The sequence below is a fragment of the Epinephelus moara genome, chromosome 23 (assembly GCF_006386435.1).
Source record: "Epinephelus moara isolate mb chromosome 23, YSFRI_EMoa_1.0, whole genome shotgun sequence".
NCBI lineage: Eukaryota > Metazoa > Chordata > Actinopteri > Perciformes > Serranidae > Epinephelus > Epinephelus moara.
Window position 1 is genome coordinate 16,526,929 of NC_065528.1, and position 26,692 is coordinate 16,553,620.

Consider the following 26,692-nt stretch of genomic DNA (forward strand, 5'->3'; position numbering starts at 1 on the left):
CCCCGAAACTTCCCCAGTTGATTATTTACATTAAGACATTTATTTTTGTATTTCAATTTTCTTGAAATGCTACGTTTAAATGTGCAGATTTGGATTTTCCAGAGCAGAAATCCGACCATTGGATAAAGCCAGGTTTTTTCTTGTTTTCAGGTTTTTCAGCTTCTATATAACTAAAATAAACACTTTAATGTGTATTTCAGAGATTTTCTTTCCACTAGTCTAAAAGAAGACATGTCGTGGAAGCCAAATAGCCCAATATCGACCAGTGCATGAAAGAACTGTTTTCACCTGAAGTGTCTCCGCTTATGATCAAGTAACTGTGTGATGGGCATACACCTGTATGCACCACTGATGTAATACCTGCCTTGAATTAAATATAACCTTGTCCTGTTTGTGCAAGGGATCAAACCAAAAAGTCTTTCGGTTCATAATTAGCTTCTCTTCCTTCAGGCCAAACTCCAGCACCTGCTTACAAACTTTGTGCTTTCATAGTTCAGATATATTTTTGCTGTGGACTGCAGCAGTTGAGGCATTACACTGCCTCGGCTTACAGCGCAAAAAGTAAGACTCTTATTATAATGCTAGCTTGAGGGATTGTGCTCACACAAAGCTTTTCCTCTTATTTTGTAGGGTTCTATCAATGGTGGACACCTGGCGTCTTGGTAAGACGACGCGCTCAACACACACATACAAACATAAATCTATAGATGCAACACACAGGTAAAAAGACGCACACAACACAGGCAGTGTGGATGTCATAAATAACGAAACCTTGGCTTATAATGGAGCTCAAAACTGTGTGCAAGTGTGTTTGGGTTTGTGTGTTTGTGTGTTCTTCTGAGGTCACATTCTTCATGCCCACTGGAGAATTCAGCTAAACACAACCACCACACTAATTTATCTTGGAGGGAGGTAGAGGGGAAATAAAGGGGTGGGGAGGAAGAAAGAAAGAAGTGGGAGAAAAATAGAGTGAAGGGAAATTTAAAAAGAGTCGAGCTGAAGAATGCTACAATTATATAACGGTAGGGGATTTTGTTACCTCCTTCACCTCTCTCCCTTTTTCTCTTTCTGTCTGTCTGTCTCTCATGACTACAGCGCAGATGTTTTGTGTCAGCCACAACACGGGACCTTCCCCTACCTCAGTTAATTCATATGGATGATCTCATACACCCACAGCCTCCCTCAAATTCACTTGGAAAACACACACTCTGCATTTTGATAACTTTCCCTGCATACACAGATGATAGAACTAATGTGAGAAGCTGCCACACTAATTTCCTATAATATATCAATATAGCATCACCGTTTCCAAGCCTAGTGAGACGCCTGGATCATTTTCTCGTTCTGCTGTTAACAATCACTATAAAGATCTCACGTGCCCCAAGAGTCCAATGCAACGTTTACATTACATGGCTTAATGCTCAATTCCAATTATTTCCCCCAGATCTCATCTTACTGCTGAGACTGTTTACATTCATGTTAGAAGTTACCCGTATCTGACAACAGTGTGAACGGATCTCTGCCCTGAAACGCTTCATGTGAAACCAATAACATCACACGCATGTGTGTTGGAACGACAACAAAAAGCATCACATTTGCGGAAAAATCAAATAAGCAGTGCAAACGTTCATTTCCCAAATGATGGCCAGGAAGGTCTGATGACATCATTCTGTGTAATAATTAGTCATGTGTGATTGTTTGGAGGAGGGCACAGCGTATTTTCGGAGAAATGCCCTTCAGAGCAATGGGCATTGTTTTCGGGATAACAGGCTGTAGTGCCAGTGGCCACGATGTAGAGTGTTTCACAGAGGGACACTTCCTCGAAAACTTTAGGATGTCCAGAACTACATTCCAATATCTCTGTCAAAGCCTCATGACAACGTTGTCCCCATCAGAAAGCATATGGCAGTCGGGTATTGGCTGGCGACAGGGACAGCCTGCCACAGCAGCGGTACGGCTACGGCAGCCTTTTGTGTTTCAGCGCACCGCTCCGTTACTGTATGGTGAATGATCTGTGCCTGCACAGACGTGGACAAGCCATAGATTTATGGGAAAAACCCACAGGAAATCCAATATGACCATTCTCACAGTGGTCACAGGGACAGTGAAAGTGTATGAAAGTGGCCCAGAGTTGATTGGTAAAAAAAATTTGATTTTTGTGTCCAAAAAAAAAAAAAAAAAAAAATCAGACTTGGGTCAATTTCATCAGGCACAAATAGTTATGTTTAATTTATTATTACATTTTGCACAAAACCATAAAAGTCAACCTCATGCTGGCACTAAAGGAGAAGTTGGGGGATCATCAAAATTAGTAGGATATATTGTCTGGGAACCATGAATGTCTGAACCAAATTTTGTGCCAATCCATCCAGTAGCTGTTGACATATTTCACCTCCTGATGGCTATATATAGATAGCCAGATATAAGAGTCAGAGGATCACCAAAGTCATTTGGATTCGTCCTCGGTGCACCATGGCTATCTGGACCAAATCTCATAGCAATCCATCTCATAGTTGTTAGAATATTTCAGGACCAAAGTGATGCCTGAGTGACAGCCATCCCTAGAGCCATGCTGCTAGCATGGCCAGAACTGCCCATCACAATGTCCAAAAGCCCAGACTGACATCTTAAAATGGCTCGATGTGATCGACCAAGGGTGCAAAACCAAAAAGATTCCATTGACAAGAATCTAAAATAGAGAAAACCAAGCAAATCCTCATATTTGAGTTGCTGGAACCAGGAAATACCTTGATAAATTACATAGAAAATGAATTAATTGATCTACTAAGTTATTCAATAGCGCTTCAAGTTTGATTAATGAGACCACCTTGTAACTGAGAGGTCACATGGTCAATACATGTGAAGAGCCAGTGTGTCCATTAAAGACAGAGAGGCAAAAAGCAATGAACTCGTACCTGCTTGCTCAGAATAAGGACCTCAGCTAATTGTCTAAAATATTTAAATTTAAAACAGTTGATAACTTTGAACTTCTAACAGGCATACAGCCAATCTGGCAGCGCAGCCTGTCAGCTAGCTCTGCCCTGCGAGTGCTATTTATATCTGTAACACATTACACTGTAGCATCAAAAAGCCAGCATCTTGCATGCGTGTGAAAGTGATCAAAAGATGGTGTGTGTTTGTGTATGCAAGTGTGCAATAATTTATCTCAAGTGACCAAGTTAGAGCGTGGTCCACTTTTGTGTGGCTGATTTAAAAAAATTGCAGCACACACACACACACACACACACACACACGGAAGACACAGCAGGATCGCAGCCATAGCCCCAAAGCTTTGGGATGTATTTTTAAAGCGAAAATCCACCCCAAAAGAATCCATTAATGTGTAAGCTTCAGTCTTCTTTTTTTATTTTTTTTATTAAAGCCATAAACAAGTCAGAGTTTGAGTTTCTTTCATTCCCACTGTTGGCCTCTTTAATGATGTTACTCCACTGACACACCTGAGGCCACCTGTAGTGCTCAGCCGAGCGTAGATGCAGCATCAAAGGGTTCTTCAAACGTCTCTTTTATGTGCAACTTTCAACTGTTGCCTGGTCTCTTCCAGATAAGAAGCTGGTGCCACTTTTCCAGGAGGAGGACCATCAACAGAGGGCGCTCATAGGGCTGGTGAGAGAGCGAGAGAGAGACACACACACACACACACACACAAACGCATTCACTGCTAGAAGTATCTTCTTTCATGGTTTGGGCCAGACGCTGAGTTCTGATAAAGGAGAAAATCATAATGTGAGGAAAAATATGCTTTCAGTTTTCTCAAGGGAAGACACTCGCCAACATGAGATTGACCTCAAAGCTAGGGGTTGCTAGAAATCTGGAAAAAAGAAAAAAACATCAGAATTTGAAAATACACCCTCCTTCCTTCAGCTCTCCCCTCTCTGTCCTAAGCCCCTCCCAGCAGACACACATTGACTCAGCCCTGCCTTGCTTTGCTCTCGCTCTCTGTTTATCAGACCACAAATAAGACAAGGATTTTCTAGCTAGCCACCCCACTGTCCCTCTACCTCGCTCCTCGCCACTGTTGACTGCTTTGCTTGGAGGAGAGCAGGCAGCAGCTCTTCGGTAGATGGCTGTAGTGGCTCATCAAACGTCCCAGCACTGGTTGCCACAGTGGGTTAGTGGCGTGTGGCAATGCTGGGTCTAGCCTGTGTAACAGCAGCAACAGAAAGTTTGCCAATCTGGTGGGGAGTCGGGGCTGTCCAGTCCACGGAGCTGGGGCTGGACTCGGGTCGCTGCAACCGCTGACTGGGGGTTTGTCTCTGGAGCTGCTTCCTACTATCCTCCCAGCAAAGTGGTCTGTAGTGATTCGAGGCTCTAGCTAACATTAGCTACATAAACGTGAACTTGAAGCCGCAGTAGCTACGGTTAACAGAAGGCTAAATGATCAGAACAAACAAACATTTTCTCTCCATCTCTCAAACTTCGCACAGATATTGATGTGTGTTTTCTTTTGTTTATTGTCAGACTCTTGTTTAGATTCTAAGCCAGTCTTCCTTTTTTTGAGTTGCTTTGCAGTGTAGGCAATTTCTGCGAATGCTGGAATAGCGACTTTCAGGCTTTTTGGTGTTATTAAGTGCAAAGTTGGACGTGTCAAAACTTTTAGGAAAATATTATCCCAATATACTAAATATAGTAACATTTAATCTCCCCTGTAGAGGATTTATTTCTATACCGCTATCTAATACACATGCATACGACAATTTTAACTGTATGGCTTTTGTGTTCTCAGCCTCCTTAAAGGTAGAACAGCTCTTCCCAGGAGGTGATTATGTCCTCTACTGCTTGGGTGCCCACACACCTTTGGCCACAATGTACCACTCAAAACATTTCGAAAGGATTTTTGTTTTAACTTGCAAGTTTTTGAAAAGTCTCACTTGTGAAATGCAGTCAGCCAAATGAATCATTCAGTTAATGGACCGGTCATTCAGTCAGTCATGACAAAACATGCAAGGATTTCAAAAGCAAGAAAGTCCTGTAACTTTCCAAAAAGACTGTTATAACTATACTGCCACTCAAAATCAAAGGAGCAGGAGCAGAATAGGAAAAAAATGAAACATTCAGCCGGGATTGTTGCTTTTGAGATACAACACCTACCTTGACTTTCTTTTTCTTTTAGTTTGAATAATTGGGCGCAATGCACCATGTGTGTATTTTCTCCCTGTAGTAGACGAGGCAAAGTGAAGACGTGGGTGCATAGTGAAGCACTTCATTGTAATATCCCACCTTAGATGTACGGAACATTGCAGATTGTTGACACACAACAGTTTAACAGCTCCTGGAGGTGGATTCTTCCTCCATGAGCTGATATATAGACCACTAAAGATCCATAGTGAAATGCTGACAGACGGTCGTTTCCCTCCATAGTCATCTTTTAAGGTGAAACTCCTGTTACACTTCAGATGAGTCGACACTTTAAAAAAGGGCATCTTAAGGTCCCTGTCCTGCGTTTCTTTTTTTTTTAAAATTGTGCTCTGTTTGATGGACAATTTCATATCCTCCAGTTTTCCCTGTGCTCAGCATAGTTTTTAAAGAGGAGATAGCTTCAATTTAATGGAGTTCAGGCTCGATGCTAGCAGTCTCTCAGCTATTCTTAGAATGACCCAGTCCTCCTGTCTTCCTCTCTTTACTCCCTCCATCACTCTTACCCCTTCCTTTTCCCTCCACTCGCTTCCTTCCCTTTCCTCCTTGTTCCCTTTTCCTCCCCGAAGAATATCAGGTCATACCATCAACTGTTTTTAGACCTTCACTCAACTTCTGTACTTTTCCACCTCTCACATCCACAGGTCTCTTCTCTTCTCTCCCCCTCCATGGTTAAATCAATTTTGGGACACTGTAGTCGAGGGAAAAGTCGAGGCTGAACTCAATTTGACCCCGCTGAGTGCACAGCAAAGTATTCTTAAAACACACAAACACAAAGTTTAACTCTGAGCTACACACACACACACACACACACACACACACACACACACACACCCCCCCTCACTGAGGCATGCATGCACAGGAAATAATCAGTGTGTGTGTGTTTTCTTGGCATCGCAGACGGTTGACAAGCTTCGAGAGCATCTCAACAGACACTTGCCTCGACTGGGGAAGAAGAAGATTGACTTGCTGGTCGTCAACTACGTCGCCAAACTGGTTGGTACACTGTGTGTGTGTGTGAGTGCATAAGTGTAGTATTGGAGGGGGACACTGGAAATATGTCCCCACACCTCCCCAATAAAAACAATAAAGCAGTAGAGGACTTTTGACGTATTAAAAGACGTTTAAAGGCACAAAGTCCCCATATTTCGTGTGTCCCCCTCCATTTTTGAAACGAAACCTACGCCCTTGTGTGTGTTTCTGTGTTGGTCAGGCATAAAGAGAGGTCCAGGAGCTGTGTATACTCCAGTGAACCCTTTCCGAAAAAAAATTTATTTAAAAGGTACATCGTTCTTCGAGTTATGTTTATTTAATGTCTGCCCTTACTCTTTTTCGGGAAGGTTAAGTGACACTCGCAGCGAGGATCGCTCGGTGGAAAAGGCAGCGAGTTTTCCACTTTAGTTAAATGGTTTGACAGAGCTCACAGATGGATGTGTGCTCTTCAGATTAGAGAGGTTGCCGGGAGCCATCGGGCCACCGCTTCAGTCCTTTAAAACAAACATCAGCTCTCTGGTTAAGACATGAATCCTCGACCACTCTGACTTTTTGTGGTGACACAAAATGTATGTATGTATTAACAATACAAAAGCATTTAAATGTGTATAAGCGTGCATAGATATCGCCTCTAAAACAAAACCTACACCCTTTCTATCCACTCACAGAGCAGCAGGTGGGATCTGCATAACCAAGTGGAGAGACGTAGCCACTCTCCGTCTCAGTAACCTATAGAGGTACTTGGTTCTGTAAAGTCAGTCTTTAGTATTCCTGGGAGGTAAATGCCTTCACAGCTTGGAGCCGCTGAAAGCAGACATACAGCATATATCAACACAACAGTATTAAATCAGGCCAAGGGTAAGGCTGGAATTGAATAGAAAGCAGGAAGCACCACGTTTTGGGACTTTATGGAATTGCAAATGACAGACTAAAAGAGACCAAACAAAATCCTTGCCGCTCTCAGCCGGATCGGTCGATTGGCTCAGCTCGGCACGACAGGCTCACGGAGTTTTAACCTGCGCCTCCAGACTTCAAATGAAACTAATGGAAATGGGCGTGCCTGTAATCGTTTTGGCATCTTCCCTGCGACAGACAAACGTGGTTGTTATTGAATTTATTCAGTGGAGTGAAAGTGAAAAAGTTTCTCATCCTGGGAGCCGGGGCTTATTAAAACACACTCACGAAAAGGACCCATAAGAAACACCCTTCGGGGACGTTTTACTTAAAGAACAGTCGAGCTGCTCAACGGCCGGGCGATGTGCTTACACATCAAGCTGACTCATGCTTTGAAAACTCAGGGAGGTACTGTTTCAATGAGGGCTGACTTCCCCTCCGCAAATAAAGAACATCTCCCCCTCTTGTCGGTGCTTATTGAGACTAATGGCTGCATTGACACAGGGGAGAAGTTGGGGGTGAAATAGATTACAGCTTTTAAAAGCCAGGGAACGTCTGTTATGATAGATTACAACTCCACAGCACATTATTGTCATAGTTATTTATTTCCTGTTCCCGTTGCCACAGACAACCGAGATACATTCCTTTTTATAACATAACCAATGTCAGCGCAAAGAACAACCCGCTAATAGCTGAATATGAATTACGAAAAGTAATGGAATTGAAATAGGCTGCAGTATTTTTTAATTATGCAGAAAAGTTATTCTACTGTATACCCAAGGTTATTAAACTTTTTTTTTTCCTCAGCAGGGGAGCCACACTGAGTAAATCCAGTCTCTTTGTCGGGCCGAGGCTCATTAAGACAAATCGCTGATTCCAGATTTTATTCTTATAGAAAGTCACACAGGGGATACTGTGTGCGAGTCTGTGGCTTTAAATCACTTGTTTTCCTTTTGTTTGACTTTTTTTTCCTTTTTTTTCGCAGCACAAAAACATCTCTGCTACATATTTCTTATTCTTTTTACTGATCTTCAGGGGCCTGGATTACATCAGCAGCGAGCACAAGAGGTGTTAGTTTGAAAAGGAACTTGAATAATTTACTTTGCTTGACAAGTTGCCACCTTTTTGTCAAACAATGAATATGTGATGACAGAGAATAAGTGTTGAAGTGCATTAAACATTCAGTTGATGCTGTTAACAGAGTAGTGGAGGAATTGTTTGGTAAATAGCAGCTGTTTTTGACTTTTAGAGCCCCATCTCACACCCACAGCGCAGTTTCAAACCAACATAGTTTTCATTTTCACAGCCAGCGTCCACGTTCTGAAGTAGCAAATGTACTTGGACTAGGGCTGCTTCTAACTAAGAATTTTCCTAGCTACCAATAGTTGTCATTTAGAGCCATTAGTCGACTAGTCGCCTGCATGTTTACGATATTAATGTAATGATTAAATGATATATTTTGGTGGTTTGAGTTGAAGGTGTGAGAAAGAATAGTATCAGTAACATTGTTAACACTGTGCTACATTACAGAGAAATACAAAACCGTACTAATGAACCTTCATTAATATAGGCCTATATTTTATCTACAAGTGCACGTCACACACTGAGCGAGCCGCCTGTTAATGACGCTGTGGGCTAATGGGCATGTAGCTACTTCCATGTTTCAGATGATACGTCATGTTTGTAGTCGACCAATGAAGATGAGTTTACATATCACCTTGGGTTCGTCCTTCACCTTCTCAAAATGATCCCACACTTTGGATTTCCTGCCCGACATGTTATTAACTAGCCTGTGGAATAACCGCAGGTACCAGCCCTGGAAATTAACCTGACTCCTGTCTGACTGTTGAGCATGGACACTTCCTGTGTCTGTCCTTTTGAATTAAATTCCCACATGGTCCAGTCATATAGGTTTTGATTTATTTTGACAAGGCACAGCTCCTGATGGAGTTTCACGTTTTCCTGCAACTAAGCGACCAATGAAATCTGGTCGACTAACATTTGGTCGACTCTTAGGGGGCAGCACTAACTTGGACCCATCTGTGCATCCATGGGTGTGTAGGTCTTAAAAACAGGTGTGGTCAGGTGAATTGTTGGTGTATACCTATTCTGATGCAGCAGGAAGCGATTGCTCCCTTGACCAACAAAAACCTGATCCAAAGTCAGAATGGTGCACTATCTTCATGTTAATATTCAGAAAAGGGCCTCTAAGTCTTAGGGCAAGTTAGATTTAAGGCTTGGAATGAAATTTCAGATCAGGGTTAGGGACAATTTTGCCCAAATATATTAGTTTGAAAATTTATGTTAGCAGTTATTTAGAGTTTTTACAATGCAACATCAAGGAAAAAAGATTTAAATAACCCTACTTCCCATTCATAGCACTATTTAATTTAATGAAAGATTGATTTAAGACATTTTAATACCAATAAAGGCCTTATTTTTAGATTAAGGATCTGCAGGAACTGTGCAGAAAGTAAGATGTGCCTCCATAGGAAGGTTCACAAGGTATGTGCACTCTGCTAATTACACACAGTGACACGCAGATGGGTTGCAGGTGGTTGAAATAATACATCATTAATGAGGAAAATATTAATTACATTCTCTAAACTGTAAACAGAGAGAGCAGAGCTGCTGTCCGACTCCCCATTAAGAGAGACGCTGTGCACATTTACTCATGAGGAGCAGTGCAACTTCATTGATTATTTTAGAGGCTGAAAGTTTAGCTCTGTTTCCTCTGTCAGCTTTAGAACTACAGTTTTTAACTTTGCTGCTTAAATGTCCCGCAGCATTCGCTGCAGTGACATCACTGCTCCCACTCAGCAGAAAACTGCTTGCTCCTCCAATTTGCAGAATGCGCCACATAAATAGCAGCAGGTCAGGAGCAGGCACAACTGGCTTTAAAGGAAATAAGAGACGACACTCTGGTTGGCTGAATTCATGTTACATCTGTTATGTTTTAAGAGCAGGGAGCAGGACTGGACCCAAAGGCACACAACAGATGAGTGAAAAGGAACAAAGGAAGTGGGCAGGTTTAAGTAGGGAAACACTAACTGAGGTGAGGTGAGCTGAGTGCAGCACTAGTGAGGGACAGGTGAAAGTAATCAGGGCGGGGCAGACAATCAGAACTGGCGGGGAAACACATGCACTTGCTTTGTTTAAATAGGGTCCTCTGAGTATTGCTTACTTCATCCATTGCTTAAAGAATCCTGTAAGAACTTTTATGTTCCTACTGATTCAGGCAAATATTAATTCCCCCCGAGCCCCCCCAGATTGCAAAAAAAGTGAAAAAACTCAACTGACTGTAGGGATGCAGTTCATCTTCGGGGAGTCGTTAGAGAACGGATGAACATTTGACAAAAATGCTCGTACCTCAGCTGTAGTTTTATTGTTGGCAGACATTGTTGCGATAAAGGTCAAGGTTTCAGCACCCAGAAAGAAATTTAGAGCACAGAACTAGTGGCAACAGCTCAGACAAGCGTCTACTGTCTGCAAAACTCCAACTGACAAAGGCAGAAATGTGACGTCACTGTTTCGACACCCGAGCAGCGATCACTACAATATTTTTTTTTAAACAAGGTATTTTTATTAATAATACAATAAGATGCACAAAGCATCAACATACAAACAAACATAGAACCAACAAGGAAAGAAATCAGCCCCACCCACCCACCAACCCCGAAACAAACAGAAAAGCCAGACCAGCGAAAGAAAATAAGACAAAAACGAAAAATAAAAAAATAATAAAATGAAAAAGAATTTTGAAAATGTATACACATAAATATAAGAAAATAAATGAAAAGAATTCTTAAAAAATATATATCTTAAAAAAATAAATAATATAAAAAATAAATAATAATTTAAAAATAAATAAAGAATTTAATTAATAAAATTTTAAAAAATACTATTCTAATACTACTCCTCTATACTATGACAGTTTTCCTTAAATATATATATGTTTTGAAAAATCACAACATATCACCTTGCTTACAGTATTGCAATACATTGAATCGTAACCCCTGTATATTGATGCATATCGCCACACTCTTGCTAATACACAGTTTGGCTGCTTTGCCTGACAAATCCCTAAAATCCTCCAGCACTTCTTGATGTTTTTAGGAATCTCTTCCCCCTCTTGTGGACAGACGTTATGACATTTAACTAAAAAAAATCTGCCACTGAGATATTTTTTTGCGTTTTTCCCATTGTGATAAAGTTAATAAAGTGTGTGTGAAAAGAAAAAACCATCAAATATGTGCAGGAGAAGTAAAAAGCTTATTCCGTTCGTTTTATTTTGGGGCAGGTCCGTTACATAAGTGAAGCTAATTGAAATTCCCACCCTGAGGTCACTCCAGGACGCTGCCGGCAGCGTTCTGAGCGGCTGGTGGAGGGTTTCCCACTGGTTTGCAGGATGTGAATGAGGCAGATTGTCTTCCTGTTATTCCGCAGGAGATGAGTGAGTGGTCATTCGTGGAAAGAAGGGAGTGTGTAACGTGCTTGTGTGGGTGTGTGTGTGTACCGGCACGTAACAGACAGGTTTAAGATGAATCAAGTGCATTCGATTGATCTCGTGTGTGCTGACAGATGTGTGGTGAAATGATGTGGGTGAGCGTGAGTTTATTCATAACATGTTCCAGTGCGTCGCTCTTGTTCGGTGGAAATGAAAATGGGAAGTAGGAAAAAAGAAAGAGGGAAGTGAGGATTGTAGAACAAATGTACAGTTCCATGAAAAAAACATCGTCATGGCAGAAAAATGTCTGAATCAGGTGTTTCAGACAGTTTTGTTTTAATCTAATCGAGCACCTCCCTCCCTAAGCGCTAACATGTGTGTGTCTCTGTGTGTGTGTTTAGCTGGAGCTCATCAGACACATGCTGGAATCAGTCTGGCTGAAATACAAACTCGGCCCTCGTGTTTTGTGCTTGTGAGTAGCCCTCCCTTATCAAGTTTCTAACTAATGTAAAGTATTAAGTGCTGAGTGAGTGTGTGTGTGTGTTCATCATCACGCATGTGTGCTCCAGACCCTCCATCACTACCTGCTGTGTGTATGTGTCCACATGTGCAAACTGTCAGTGACCCCTCTTCACGTGTGTGCTCACGTTACGTAACATTACCATGAATTTTTCTGTGTGTGTGTGTGTGTTCCAGCACACAGCAGGGCAGTCCGGCCGAGTGGTCCGTGTTTCACTTCATGTTTCGGATCCTGGAAGCCACGAGGAGCCTCTGCCTCCCCCTTCCACCTGGTACTATCCACACATACACACACACACATAGACTTGTAGTTGTTATAACCCAGTGTGTGTCTGTCTCACCCAGAATAACAATGTGTGTTTGCACTGAGGGACAACAGAGCCGCTCTCTTCAGCACTAATGTAACCAAAAATATGTTAAACATTAGCATAGCGCAGACATGGGTAAAGCAGAGTGTGAATACATTTTCAATAATTTGAATTCATTTTCCTAGTGTTTGCAGTATAAACCCCCCCTGTTACACAATTCAATGATTTTAGTCGCCAGTGAGGAAAAGTTTGTGGGTTAGAATCCCAAACTGCCCGCGAACGAGAGGGGGGAAATGAGGGATGCCCTGAAGCAAGGAGGCACGTTCAACACCACAGAGGCTGCAGGTGTAAATGTGTGTACATTGGGTGTGAAGCTGTAAAACAGCAGGTAGACTGAGTCTGTGTCCCTTAGGTATATAAAAGTAAAAAAAAAAAAATACACATCACAGTCAGGAGTTGTGCAGTCAGGTTTACACTTATGTAACAGTAAGTAGCTTCATTTTTTGTTTTATCTTCTAATCTGTCTAATTAGCAAATGTTAGCATGCTAACAAGTAAATCAAGACAGTGTAGGGAAACATTATACCTGCTGAACAACAGCTTCAATAAAGTCAGTGTGAACATGTTAGCATAATTACGTTAGCATTAAAAGGGACTAGAGCTGAGTATCGACCGGAATAACCCAGTACCAAGTAGTAATGAAATGTTTTTGGTCAAGTCAAACGATACCTGAATTCAGTCCTTTTTCTAATCCTCAACTGTTCCGACTTCCTGCCAGATCAGCAAACTTTCTGTTGCTGCCTTCTCTTTAGCTGCTATCCTCCCAGTGTATGATCAGTTCAACGCCAGCCTGCTTAGCACAAGCTAACACAGTAGCAGCGGCTAACATCCAACATCAAGCCATTAAACGGTCCTAACGAACTCACATCGACATAGAAACAGCTCGACTCCGCTGTTAAACTCATTAATGACCGTTAGGTAACGTTAGCTGTGTGCTGCTAACAGTTAGCCCTGTCACTGTGTGTGTGGAAGGCTGACACTCACAACCATCCCCAGTGCAGAGCTCACATTGTCGCCGCAGCAGCTGCAACAGTTTGTGGTTAAGTTGAGTTGGCAGCTCAGCGTGCATGCTGAATGTCACATGACACATTTCTAAATCATTTTTAAGGATCTGAGCCAGTATGTTATCATATAGTTACATCAGGGACCTTTAATGAAGGAGATGTCATTCGCCCATCACTCAGCATAATTCTTCTCCACCTGATAAATGAGCCCAAAGGAGAGCCCTTCATGTGCAGCCACAGTACCCAGTTGGGAGAACCACGATCACCCAGAACAAACACGTATGAGCAAAATGAGGTGTGTAATTTAAGGATCATTTTGGTCTTCTCATGTACGGCAGACCAGAATTTTTGTGCAATGGGACAGGACCCCAACAGCAATTCACGCCGTCTCTCAATTTTACCCTTAATAACCTCGAGGGGAACCTTTGTTGGTGATTTTCAATGTTACAATCTGCAGCTATACTCCTTTACAGTCTTCCCCCGGCTGCAATGATGGTGCAGACACACCGAGATAGACCACAGATTACGTGGAGATACAAACCAATCAGAGCAGACCGGCCTTTTTTTGGGGGGGAGGGGAGCTCAAAAGGACAGACGCTAAAACCGGGCTCAGACTACAGGAGTTTTCAAATCCTAACCGATTTTGAAATTGGGTTGCATCACACACGTATAGAGAAAATTCACAGATTTTCTTCCGTCTTGTCTCAAACATGCACACACTATCATAACTGTAATCATCCAGATATTAAATCCTAAATATGAAACATGTTCAAAATTAATGGGGCTGCCCCAAAGAGCCTGCGAGCAGTTTAAGATTGGATCTGTAAACCTCTCAGATAACCAGATAATCTGGGCTGAACAGCAGCACCAACCAAGGTCCCAGACTGGATTTCTCCTTCGACTGTCGGAGGGGGTGAATCAGGGTGAAATCAGTCCAACACTCCTGCAGTCTGAGCCCGGCTTAAAACAGAGCCTCCTCAGACACAGGGTGAATACAAGTGTTCCAGCGCAGACAGCATGAGTATGAAAATAAAGTGAACATTTGAGCATGTAAACATGTATTTTAGGTTTCCACTAGAACAAGTATGAACCTGGAAATGAGCATAATAGGTCCTCTTTAAGCCCAAACACAGCTGTGTCTGATCCAATCTCACACAGCCACCAGCATGGCTGTGGACTCTTGTTTTACCTTTTATTACACTTGTTGTTTTTTCAGGAACATCAAAAGCTAAAGTCTCCTTTTCTTCCTTTTTTTTCTCTACCGTTCTCCCTCTGTCTCTCTCCAGGCTATCACACCCTGTTAGCGGTGTTTGCTGTGCGGTGCCTCCCTCATCACACCTTTCTACAGTACATTGACCACGGCTTCCTGCAGCTCACTGAAACCTTTGTGTCTCGGCTCATGACAGGTACACACACACACACACACACACACACTGCTAAACCTTGCTTTGCATGTGTGAGAAGTTTTACAAGAAAAATACTATAATTTCATCATCTACCACTTTGGTCCAGACTGAAATATCTCAACGACTTTTGGATGGATTGCCATTGAATTTTGCACGTATGCTCGTGCTCCCCAGAGGATGATCTCAGTGACTTTAGTGATCCCCTGAATTTTTATTTAGTTTCGCTTTTTAATGATATCTATCAACAACTATTGGATGGATTGCTGTTAAATTTGGTAAAGACAAGGTTCAAGGTTCAAGGTTGCCTTTATTGTTCGCTTAGGGGAAATTTATTTAGTTGCCAGGGTTCACATAAAAGCCTAAAATCAAAATACAAAGAACATCAACAACACATTAAAGCCATTAATCAACAGAGCTAGAGCAAGGAAATGGAAATTCATACCATACTATGTAGCTACACATGTACAAGACTGCAAAGTGCAAAGAGTGCAAAGGAAGTTCAAGGAATACAGCCAGAGTGCTATTTGCTATGAAGCACATTGATACCACTTGGGATGGCAGACATTCACGTTCCTCTCAGGATAAGTTGTTTCATAACTTTTTATGTAGCGCCACCATCTGATCAAGATTTCAGGTTGTCCGAAATACGACAAAGAAACATTAAAAAAACATTTAATCATTGTTTAAAGGTTCCATGACATGCTGTAAAAATTAAAGCACAAACTTACAAATTAATTTAATAATAGATATATTAAAAAGAGGCAACAGCAGTAAAATTAAAAACAACAAAAACATTTACAGAAATTTTTGTACTTACCTTGATCAAGTTTATCTGAACTTGATCAATCAAGACAATCAATCAGTTAGACTGAAGAAGTATAAAACATGAAACCATTCATAATGCAGGGACAATATTAGCTTACTAGAACAGTGAAGACCAACTGGCACAGACAAAAGGAATGACACACACTGAATACACAAGGAAGAGAGGATAATGAAAGCCAGGTGAAACTAATCAGGGTAGGGTAGTTAATCACCCAGGCGGGAAACACAGGAGGGCAGGAAGTGGGGAATCTGAAACAAGTGACACAGGGGGGTAACAAATCAAACATGAAATGATAAATCACAAAACTGAAAACAAACCTCAACAACTGGACTGCGATTGAACACGTATTAGACGTCATTAAGTGGCATGAGGAGACACCTTCTCTTTCTGTCGCCTTCTTTTCTGTAATGCCGAGACGCAAAGAAATACAGGAATGGATTCAGACAGGGATTGAAAAAGTATAAACATTCCACAAACGTCAGCATCTTACTGACTCGAAGCAGTCTGTCCGATTCCGTGAAAAGCGCAGCCACATACACTGCGCGAAGAACGAGAGGAGAAAAGCCAAAAACCAGAGAGACGGCGATTATTCGCATGAAAAGTTTATTCGTTTTGTCCTGTTTCTTGGCAGGCATTTGAGCTCGATTGACCCCTCTAACAAGTAGCAGGTAGAAGGACAACACGACAAGCTGGCTGAAAACCATAAATGAGATGTAGACTGTTTCGAGCACCGGCTCAATCCTCTTATTCTTGCAGGAGCGACCGTCAGTCCACTCGTCCTTGATTTCCACCTCTCTTAGTAAAAACACAGCTGGAAGAGCCACCAGGGCTCCGAGCATCCACACAGCAAACAGTGAAACACGCTGCCATATCCGCTTCAGCTTGGACCATTTCTTGTGGTGAAGAATCTGACAAATGAAATGGACACTTTTAGTTTGATTTTGTATTTGCATTTAGAAGTGGAACTGGAAGAAAAACTTGTGTATCATCTGCAAAAAAAAATGTTTAGGGTGTGTCTGCAGGGGTGTAAATTTTGCTAATGAAAAATAAGACTAAATATGTTAGTCAATGACCTTTTTTCCCAGCTAGGGAGAAAGGTCAGCTATGTGATAAAATTTAAGTTTTGAGCCATGACTCCTTCTATTCTGGCTCCCAATAACACAACAAGACAACATTTTAAGACTCCTATGTAGCCTACAGCCCTGTGGTGGAGTCGTGTTTTGCCGATTATCTAACACAAATTTTGCAGGTTGGATTTATTTTGACCAACCAGGGTCTCAAGGCCATCATTTCAGCGTGTGTTTCAAATTGGGAACCAATTTCATACAACATATAAGAGGCATCTTGGCAGTATACCATGCATGTAAATGCATCGTCTTAAAGTTAATTGTCTTCCTTTAAATACAGTACCAACAGTACAGTAAGTTTCAGTTTCTCTCTCTTGCTGTTAGTTGGCCACTTACTTTTATCTTTTGCTTTTGTCTTATAAACATGTCTGAATTGTAAACCCAAACTCTATCACTGGCATTCTGAAGTCTGATGTTCCTTCATCTGATTTGTGTCTGTTGCTATGAGAAACAGCATTAATGATCAAAAACAGGGTCACAATCTTTGACATTTTTATCTGCGTTTGTTCCCACTGCTTCAGACTAAATCTGCAGTGCTACTTGTGTCTTATTTTTCCTATATATTACAGAATTTGAGTTACATACCTGATAGTACCTCTGAATACTTATCAGCACCAGAATGTTCGAGTCGGAGGTGATGCAGAAAAAGAAGAAGTAAAAGAGAAGCTGACAGACTCCTTCTGTCAAATGTATACCATTGAAGAAAATGACCACGCCAGCGGTCAAGTAGAACAGGCAGAGGAGGTCCGATACTGCCAGGTTGAAGAAGAGGCGCTGCGACATGGTGGAGCCACGCAGTTGCTGACTGAGTTTTACTATCACAGTGATGTTAGCAGGGATACCAAGCACGCAACTGACTGAGATCATCACACCTGCGATGATGTACCAGGAATGGAGGCTGGAGGTCGGAGACGTTTCTGAGGAGGAGCAGTTGTTCATGGAGGAGTTAAGGGAGCAGGAGGTGTTGAAGCTGCTGTCAGCAGTCATCGTGGATGGGGAATAAAGGAGGAAGATGAAAAAGAGCAAATCTGACAGATAGAAATGCTTCTTCTGGTGTCGAGCTCAGGCTGAATGCCCTGGATACAGTTTCTGTGAAACCAACGTCATATTTATACGTGCCCACACTAGCGGTCTTGGTGTATGAGGGGAAGGTTTACGGTTACTAAGAAGTTAGTTTTAGTGCCCTCAAAACTACAGTATATCTAGTTTGTCTTTGATTTGTACAGTAACAACTCAGATCCTTTTGTGGCTCCATGTTGAAATACCACATATGGAATATTTGAAGTTGAGGCAGATTTAAAGTGACTGGAGCTTCAAGTATAACCACACAGAGCTGCTAATGTGGCTGTGGGTTCACTTTCATCTAAAACTCAAAAAGCTGCACCATTTGTATTTCTTAATCTTGGAGCTGCTCAGCATCCAGTCATCTTTAAGCATTTACAACAGTCTCACAGGTGTCTGATACTATACCACACCTGTTACGAACAACTCTGAAATACCGCAGAAACCCCCCAAAACCCACAGGAAAGGAAGTCTGACGAACAGATGTGAACAGCTCCAGTACGGAGCCCCACAGTACAAAATAGGTAGATGAGACATTATGAAATAATGCTGAGTGTGAATACATTATGTAAATATATAAAATGGTAAATAATGAAACGATGTAGCTCAATTCATTATTTTGTATTTCATTATCATGGCTGGTATTGTTATCACCTTGTGAGTGTGTGTGTGTGTGTGTCATCATTACCGACGTGGTCCAGGTGACACCAAATGTAGCAGGAACTACCACAGACACCATTTTGGGTTGTTTATATGGCTGTCTGTCTGTCTGTGGACAGATTTTGTCAATGCAGTAATGTCACGAAACTTTATAGGTGTAGTTGAGATCAGAATGAAGGCCGAGTTTGAAGATGAGGCCATTGCCCGCCCCACTTTACGATGCTGGCGACATTCGATTTAAGTCGTGGATCGCTGTAGATCCCATTGTAAGATGGTCTCTAGTCCTTGTTCTCTTAGAATTTTAACTGCGTTTATCGCAAAGCTTTCGATTTACTGGTCCATCTACGTCCCAACCCTCACCTATGGTCTTGAGCTCTGGGTAGTGACTGAAAGAATGAGGTCGTGGATACAAGCGGCGGAAATTAATTTCCTCAGAAGGGTAGCTGGGCTCAGCCTTAGAGATAGGGTAAGGAGCTTGGATAGCCAGAGCTCTGAGTAGAGCTGCTGCTCCTTTAGTTGAAAGGAGTCAGTTGAGGTGGTTCGACTTGACACCTGCATGTGCAGAGACACAATATGGTGAAACAGTATTAAAGGTTGCTGCTGAAGAATGACGAATGTATGACCTCTGAATCTGTAAAAGCAGGTCACACCACAGAGCTGTAACCACTAATAGAGCATGTCGGCAGCTGTTGTGTTTGTGTGTTAATGTTACCAGTTTAACAAATGAAATAGGCCGAACACATCTGCTTTTCTTTGCATACTTTTATTATTGTTATATAGTATAGTATTATGTACAGAGAGGTCAGAGGTTAAGATCAGCTACCATGGGGCCTCAGTGCCTCACTCAAAAACACTGATACCATTTACTTTGTGTATCTTGGTGTGGATTTCATACCGTGGAAAGTACATTTATCAAAGGCCAACACATCATGACTTGGCACTGAGATCAACAAAACTAAAATATCCTTGTCACTCTTGATCTTGTTGTAGTTTACACGGTTCTTTCTCATGAGGAGAACAAACAAAGATCCACAAAGATGAAAAGATTATTTAAAGGCCCCAGTCCAAATGGTTTCCAACTTCAAAGTGAGAGAAAAGGATGTTTCGGGACTTTGAAGTGAGGGTGTTCATGCGTCACGTCTCCCCAGGGATTAATCAAATAAAGTATATATATCTATGTCAGTTTCTACTATTTTATCCTGGGCAATTGGCTTGGCAGGTGGACAATTTCTGCCTCATTACAAACACACACAAACATATCTTTTTTGGTTTCGGGATTCTGAAATGCTGCCCATATGTCAGATTTGTTTTCTCAGCAGTTTACCTTAATTATGAAAACTACTTAATACAGATGAATAATAATAAATAAGTTTATTGTTTTTCCATTCTGTCAGCGGGAGGTGGGGGGGTTGTTGGATTGTTGGGCTGTTGCTAAGCTGCAGACCACAGCAGACCACTGTTCGAGACCAACAAATAACAAAAATGGTTGTTTTTTAGAGAGATATTGGCGGCATTTCCAGCTGTGATTATGGCACCAAAACTGGTATTTTAAACATTTCTTCTGTTGCATTTTGAGTCTGTTTCGCCAGGTTTGTTTTTGCTCTTTATAACTTGCACAATGAACTCCATCTCCCAGAATGCCTGTTAGCACCAGGGAGTCATTCAGGAGCTGCTGAAGCAAGATGCCGGATCAAAGGATGTCAGAGGGCTCTCTGCTCCTCTGCTTCCTTTTCTGAATGGATCACAGATCTCACTGCAAAACAAAAAATACACCCAGGAAATTTCTTGAAGCCAGAATAAGAAAGTGGTGCTGACTCAGAATCCGCTGCGCTCGGGGGATCGTTTGCGAAGCCTCAAAACATTGTCTGTTTTCTATAAAAGTAAAATATCCCTCTAATGCTTTCTTATCCACGGATATCAGCATATGGGAAGAAGGGTTAAAGCAATGTGGGATTTTGTTGATTTTATTTGCATTTATCTCACGTCTCCAGAAACAGAGAAAATAAAAACTCTTTAATCCCATGTTTCCTTTCAAATATTTGATTTAGACATACAGACTAGACTAGAGTAGTAAAGAAGTATGACACTGCATTATTTGTGTCCCCCCCCCCCAAGATGTGTCTTCAGATGACTAATTAGCACCATGTCTCCTCTCTTTTGTCTTTGTGTTTAGATTTGGACAACAGTGATGCCAGTGAGAGACTGAAGTTCAGCATACTTAAGAGACTCCCTGAGGTACTTCTGCGTGTGTGGCCAAACATGAGGTTTTTGTGCACGTCCAAGAGTCGTTTAGATGAGTCTGCCACCCAAACGATGACATGTTGAGCGCACAAACTCGGGGGACTGTAGCCAGTAAAACAATGCATGAGGCTATTATAATCTATTAGTGAGGGGAAAGTTTTGATCTTTTCTCCAGTGGTTCTCTCCCCAAACTTCCCCATTCTGGTCCAATTAAGAGTTTGAAGTTATTTTAGGTCTCATCTCCCTCAAGCCCCCCTCAAGCCAATCACAAAGCACTTGTGTAACTGGCTGGTGTGTGTGTGTGTGTGTGTGTGTGTAAGTGTGTGTGTTGGGGAGGGGGTATTGGAGGTAGTTGTCTGCGGAGTCCGTGTGTGCTTATGTGTGTCCCTAACTCTTGTGTAACTTCCACGTGTTCCCGTGTGGATACAGTATATTTCTTCTGTAGCTGTGCGTGTGAGTGTGTGTGTGTTTTCCGTCTGCATTGTGGTCAGAGGAATGTCGAGTGTTTAGTGTCTCTGTTCTATTTCCTGCCCATCAGACATTTGTTGGGTGAGTTTGGCAGGCAAGAGAGATTTTGCAGGTACAATACACACACACACACACACACACACACACACACTAGCTCTCCCACAGAGCTAGAAAACAGGAGATGTTGGCAAACAGTTGGGAATTTATATCTTGGCTGAACCCAGCAGCACCCCCATAATTCTCACCGTATACATCTTTAACCCCCGTGGAATTCCAGTAAACCTCACACTATACTTCACATTTGTGCAGCAACAAATAAATACAAGATCAAACTGAGCTGACTTATGATGTAAATCATGTGGCGATTTCTTTTTTTTTTTTTCATATCGCACCACATAAGCTAGTTCTAATGTCAAGATAAGTTGTTTATTTATAAATATTTACACTGAGTCAGGCGATTTTACAACTAGCAACTGTCGATATATTTGCGCAGATGCATGTGTGGCTAGTGTGTAGGATTTAGTGGCATCCCAAGCATGGAGCAGAACTACAGTGGCGATAGATGCGAAATAGCCCTATCCAGAGCCAGTGTTTGGTTTGTCTCCTCTGGAGAATCCATGGGAGGTGATCTGCTCTGTATGTAGATACAAACAGTTCATTCTAAGGTGACGAAAACAAACAGGTTCGGTTCAATCGAACTCAGGTTCGTTTGCCCCCTCAGTGCGGTTCGTTTGGCCAGGTGTGAACACAGCAATCACACTAGGGTGTGCACCAAAACAACCAGACCGAGACCTTCTTGAAGAGGTGGTCTCAGTCTGGTTACAAACGAACTCTGGTGCAGTTCGTTTGTGGTGAGAACGTGTTCCGACCTTGATCTGAACCAACTGCAGTCACATGACACATTGTTTGGGTTAAACATGAGCATGTTACAGTCCTGGAGGATTATTAATGTGCGCCTCCTCCTGTACTGCCTTAATATGCACATTCAGCACATCCAATGCATCAAAACATTGTTTTCTAGTTGGAGCCACGCCTCGTTTTCAAACTGTATGGTTTGACTAAAATGAACAATGACAGCAATATAGTCCACGATGAGCAGCGCTAAAATCAACCTGCGTAGTTGTCCCTCCATTGTGACGTTAGAAAGTGTCACATTTATCTTGCAAGTGTACTCTTCTTCAACGTTTGGTTTACTTCCTGGATTTTTCCCACATGGAAATTCTGACCAATCAAGAGCAGCTTTCAAGCGCAAGGCATTTCATCTGGTCTGGTATTCTTACAAGTTTAACTAAAGTTACTTTTTCTCCCAAGCTTTTAGCCCATTACAACAAAGTAGAGTTTACTCAACCCCTCAACACATGTTGCATACGTCAACAGGTTATGGGTTCAATCCTTCAGATTTATTTCATGACGCGTGAAGGGGATCCTGACCTCGAGGTTGGGAATCACAGGCCCTGATATCTCATGGTTATTTTATCTATAAACGCTCTCTGAATCAAAGTGTAGACAGAGAAGTATATCATGGTATAAATGACTGAAAGTCCAAATGACAGAAGAACCAAAACTAACTGGGATAACACGATGACCTCAGGTAAAAAAAAAAGAACAAACAGAACACAAGACACCAGGCAGGAAACAGAGCAGGGAACAACACCAAGAACACAGGGATGAGCGCAGGAATGAACAAAGATGAAATGACAAGGAACAAAGGGAAACACACAGGTATATATACACAGGAAACTAATCACAAGAACAAGACGCAGCTGGAGCAGGTGGACACGGGGAAATGGGGATTGGCTAACAACAAGGGTGTGGAGGGGAACACTAGGGTGGAGCAAACAGGACTAATAAATAACAGGTGTGAAGGGAAGACTCTGGGAACAAGGAGGGACTAACGAGACAGGTGTGACAGAAAACAGGCGGGAAAACACGACATGAGCAGAGAATCTACAAAATAAAACCCAGGGTCATGACAGCAGTCGGTCGTGTTGTTTCTTCTCACCTCTAATAATAATCCTTGAAGTCATCCAGCAGCTTTGTAGAACTTGGCAGCGCGTTTGAAGCTGGACGGAAAGCAGTCACACCTGTGTTGCTTAAACACAGTTATTTATCACCATTGTGTGCGTGTCACAAAGCTGAGAAATAGGATTTCTCTGGAATCTCTCATTAGCAGTCAGCTCCTCCATAATGGTTCCCAGTTCCAGTTGGCAAAATGGAAGGGACAGATGTTCACATGCTTTAGGGATTAATTTTTTCATAACATGAGCTACATGCCTAAAATATAAACTCTGTTGTTTGTGTGTGTGTGTGTGTGTGTTTGTGTGTAGCCTATGGAGCAGAGGATCTACCATATGTGGGACCATCCTGTCAGTTCAGCTTCGATCTCCAGAGATTATGTCAGAACGCTGCTGGAGAGACACATCAAAAATAAGGTAACACAACACAGTTTGTCACCCTGATGCACACACTCACAGCACTGCAGACTAGCAAACACAAGCGATGCTGAATATGTCCCAGACGGAGTGTGGATTTGCTAATTAGCAATAAACACAAAGTACGGCTGAGGCTGATGGGAGTGTTATTAGTTTTGCAGGTATTTGGTCATAAAACAAAGTATTGGACAATTTAGCTAAAAATGCCAAACATTTGCTGGTTACGGCTCCTCAAATTTGAGGATGTAGCACTTTTCTCGGTTTTTATGTCCTCGTAAATTCAAATTGTTTGGGCTTTGGACCATTGGTCGGACAAGACGAGCTTTTTGAAGAAATCCTCGTGGGCTGTGGAAGCTTGTGATGGGCTGTTATCGCAGTTTTATGACGAGGAATCCTCGCAGCGTGAATGGAGAGGAAGTAACGCCTACACACAAACATTCAATAATGACAATGGTTCAATCCCACTTGGATCTGCACCAGGTCAAAAAGTGGAAACCACACCTGTATTTATACATCGTGCACACTTGTACGCTGACAGGGTCTACGATAGCAGACGTGGTTAACCATCCAAACCGCTCAGGGTGATGGAGAAAAAAAAAGAGAATCAACAATTCATTAAAGTACATAGAAAAGAGTACAAAGAGAAAAACCTATCACTTTTCTTGTGCTGCTTTCAGACGCCTTTCGCAAGTATTTAAAAAGCATCGAATTCACCATCCTATGTTCAAAAATATGTGATTGATTGGTTGATTTCTGACGTCCCCAACACTCATGGATTCACAACACACCATTGCAATATCCAAAATACTTAAATTATTTTACTGCTCAGTCCCAAACTAAATTCTCTGCCTTCTATCCCCGGCCTGGCAAACAAAGTCTGCCACAAAAAAGGCTTCCCTTCTGAGTGTAACTGTGCCCGCAGGGATTTAGTCTTTTGTTTAAATTATACTTCACATTAACTTCTACACTGTAGACATTCTTCATGAATTAGTAAGTTTGTAATTTGGGTTTATGTCCAATATATCAAAAGACCGTTTTTCTCTATACATGAGGAACATTTTGCTCCGAGTCTCTGGATATCACAGAGTAACCTCAAGCGTCTTTGAGAGCTGTAAAAGCGCTATATAAATAAAATGTATTATTATTATTATTATTATTAACCTTAAATGTCATGCTCGTCCAGTGTCAAGCCAAGATGTTTATACTGATTTACATATGACAGACATTATTGAACCAAACTTAAAAACAGCTGAACTTCTCTCTGAAGGTATTCTCCAAAAATGTACTATTTGTGTTAAAGGTCCAGTGTGTCAGATTTAGGGGGATATATTGGCAGAAATGGAATATAATACAACAAGTCTGTTTTCTTTAGTGTACAATCACCTGAAAATAAGAAATGGATGTTTTCGTTACCATAGAATAAGCCGTTACTACATAGGGAGCAGGTCCTCATCTATAGAGATCACCGTGTTGGTCTGTTTCTACAGTAGCCCAGAATGGACAAACCAAACACTGGCTCCAGTAAGGGCCATTTGCATTTTTGCATTTTGGCAATTTCATTTCGGAATTTCTGAGTGTTTGTTTTGGAGAGGAAGAGACTTCTGCGGAAAATTTGGCTCCCGGTAAAAAAAACCCTGAACGTCTCGATCTTAAGTTAGCAAAAAAAGTTAGCATGCACTAGACTCGTTTCCGACATGTCAAACAGTGTTGGAGAAACACTGATATGTAACGTGGAACTTCTGTATCAGTGTTTTTACCAGTTTATATCACTCCCTGCATTTGTTTTGAGGAAGATAAGACATCTGCGGATAATTCAGCTCACGATAAAAACCTCCTGAACAATGAACACTAACAGATGGTGAGTCCGTTTTGTACTCGGAGGTCAGAGGTCGGAAGTGGCAATGACGTCACCTCCGAGTTGACAACAGTTTTTGCCTTCTAGTTGCCAACGGTGGACAAGTCGGAAAAAAAAGATGGACGCCCGCAAGAAAGCATTTGTTGCCCTTGTACTTTCGGAGTATAGACAGCTTCAAAACCATCATGCACTCCAACTGATGAACGCTGCAGATGAGGCTGACCTAATGTAAACAGTACTTTAGCAGAGTGTTTACTCACTATGTATGTGACCAGCAGCCATCTTGAATTCGTAAGTCGGGGTTGATGCAGTTGCTCAGAGTTTCCTAGTTGGAAATCTGATCTCAGGGTGCGTTCGAGTTGAAACTTACGACTGGGAACTGGGAATTTCCGACCTCCAAGTACAAAACAAACGCATCAAGAATTCTAACCTTGAGAAGTTTCAGCTGGTTGCAGTCTGCAATCCTCACCACTAGATGCCACTAAATCCCTCTAAATCTTACACACTGGACCTTTAATGTACCATAAGTCTCCATTTCCAGCATACTGTATCAAGTTAGAGGCAAAAGAGAAGACATCTTGAATACATGCACAGAAATTTGGTCTCAAACCCTTCAGAGGAAACACTTTATTTATTGATAAGCAAATTTTCATTTTTACAAATATATATGAGCAGGGTGTTTGTACCAATGCAGCTCTAACACTGTTAACTCCAGAGCAGAGGAGTGTTACACTTGCAGAAAAAATGTCCTCTTTGGCCCTCTTCATCAAATGTGTTTAAACAGTGGCCCCAGCCGTACAGTTCGCACATCATCTATCCACTTCTCGATGCTATTGGCCAGCTTCAGTCAGCAAATTGGCCGGCAGAGCCACCGGCATTTCGTGCAATGTCAGATAAGGCTGCCTAAAAAAGTTAAACTGCAGCCAACTTCATCCAGATCAGGGAACAAGTGAGTTAAGGTGACTAGTTCCTTTTTTGGATTTGCTGCAGATTTGTCTTGACTGTGTGCACCCTGAAAAACCTGCAGAATCCACAGTTGTGTTTCTGTTTTTTCTTCCTCCTCAGGGATTTGCATTCACCGGCAGAGACAAGCCCGCCTTCAGACCTGAGTTTCTGCCTCTTACCTACCTGGCAAAAATACTCTCTGATATAGAGGAACAAGGTAGCGTTTGTGTGTGTGTGCGTGCCTGGTTTAGATACAGAGGCCTTTGGAGGATTAAGGCAGAATGTGTGCATT

General features: G+C 41.9%; 1 protein-coding gene across 1 annotated transcript in view; it reads left to right on the plus strand.

Annotated features, from left to right (window-relative positions):
• Nucleotides 1-26,692, plus strand: part of gsap (gamma-secretase activating protein) — a 55,130-nt gene that overhangs the window by 24,121 nt on the left and 4,317 nt on the right. The window contains exons 23-31 of the mRNA XM_050036032.1: nucleotides 631-662; nucleotides 3,563-3,624; nucleotides 6,055-6,150; nucleotides 11,890-11,960; nucleotides 12,185-12,279; nucleotides 14,665-14,784; nucleotides 20,633-20,694; nucleotides 23,496-23,600; nucleotides 26,521-26,617. Of these exons, the coding sequence (XP_049891989.1) occupies nucleotides 631-662; nucleotides 3,563-3,624; nucleotides 6,055-6,150; nucleotides 11,890-11,960; nucleotides 12,185-12,279; nucleotides 14,665-14,784; nucleotides 20,633-20,694; nucleotides 23,496-23,600; nucleotides 26,521-26,617 (740 nt within the window). The remainder of the gene's footprint in view (nucleotides 1-630; nucleotides 663-3,562; nucleotides 3,625-6,054; nucleotides 6,151-11,889; nucleotides 11,961-12,184; nucleotides 12,280-14,664; nucleotides 14,785-20,632; nucleotides 20,695-23,495; nucleotides 23,601-26,520; nucleotides 26,618-26,692) is intronic.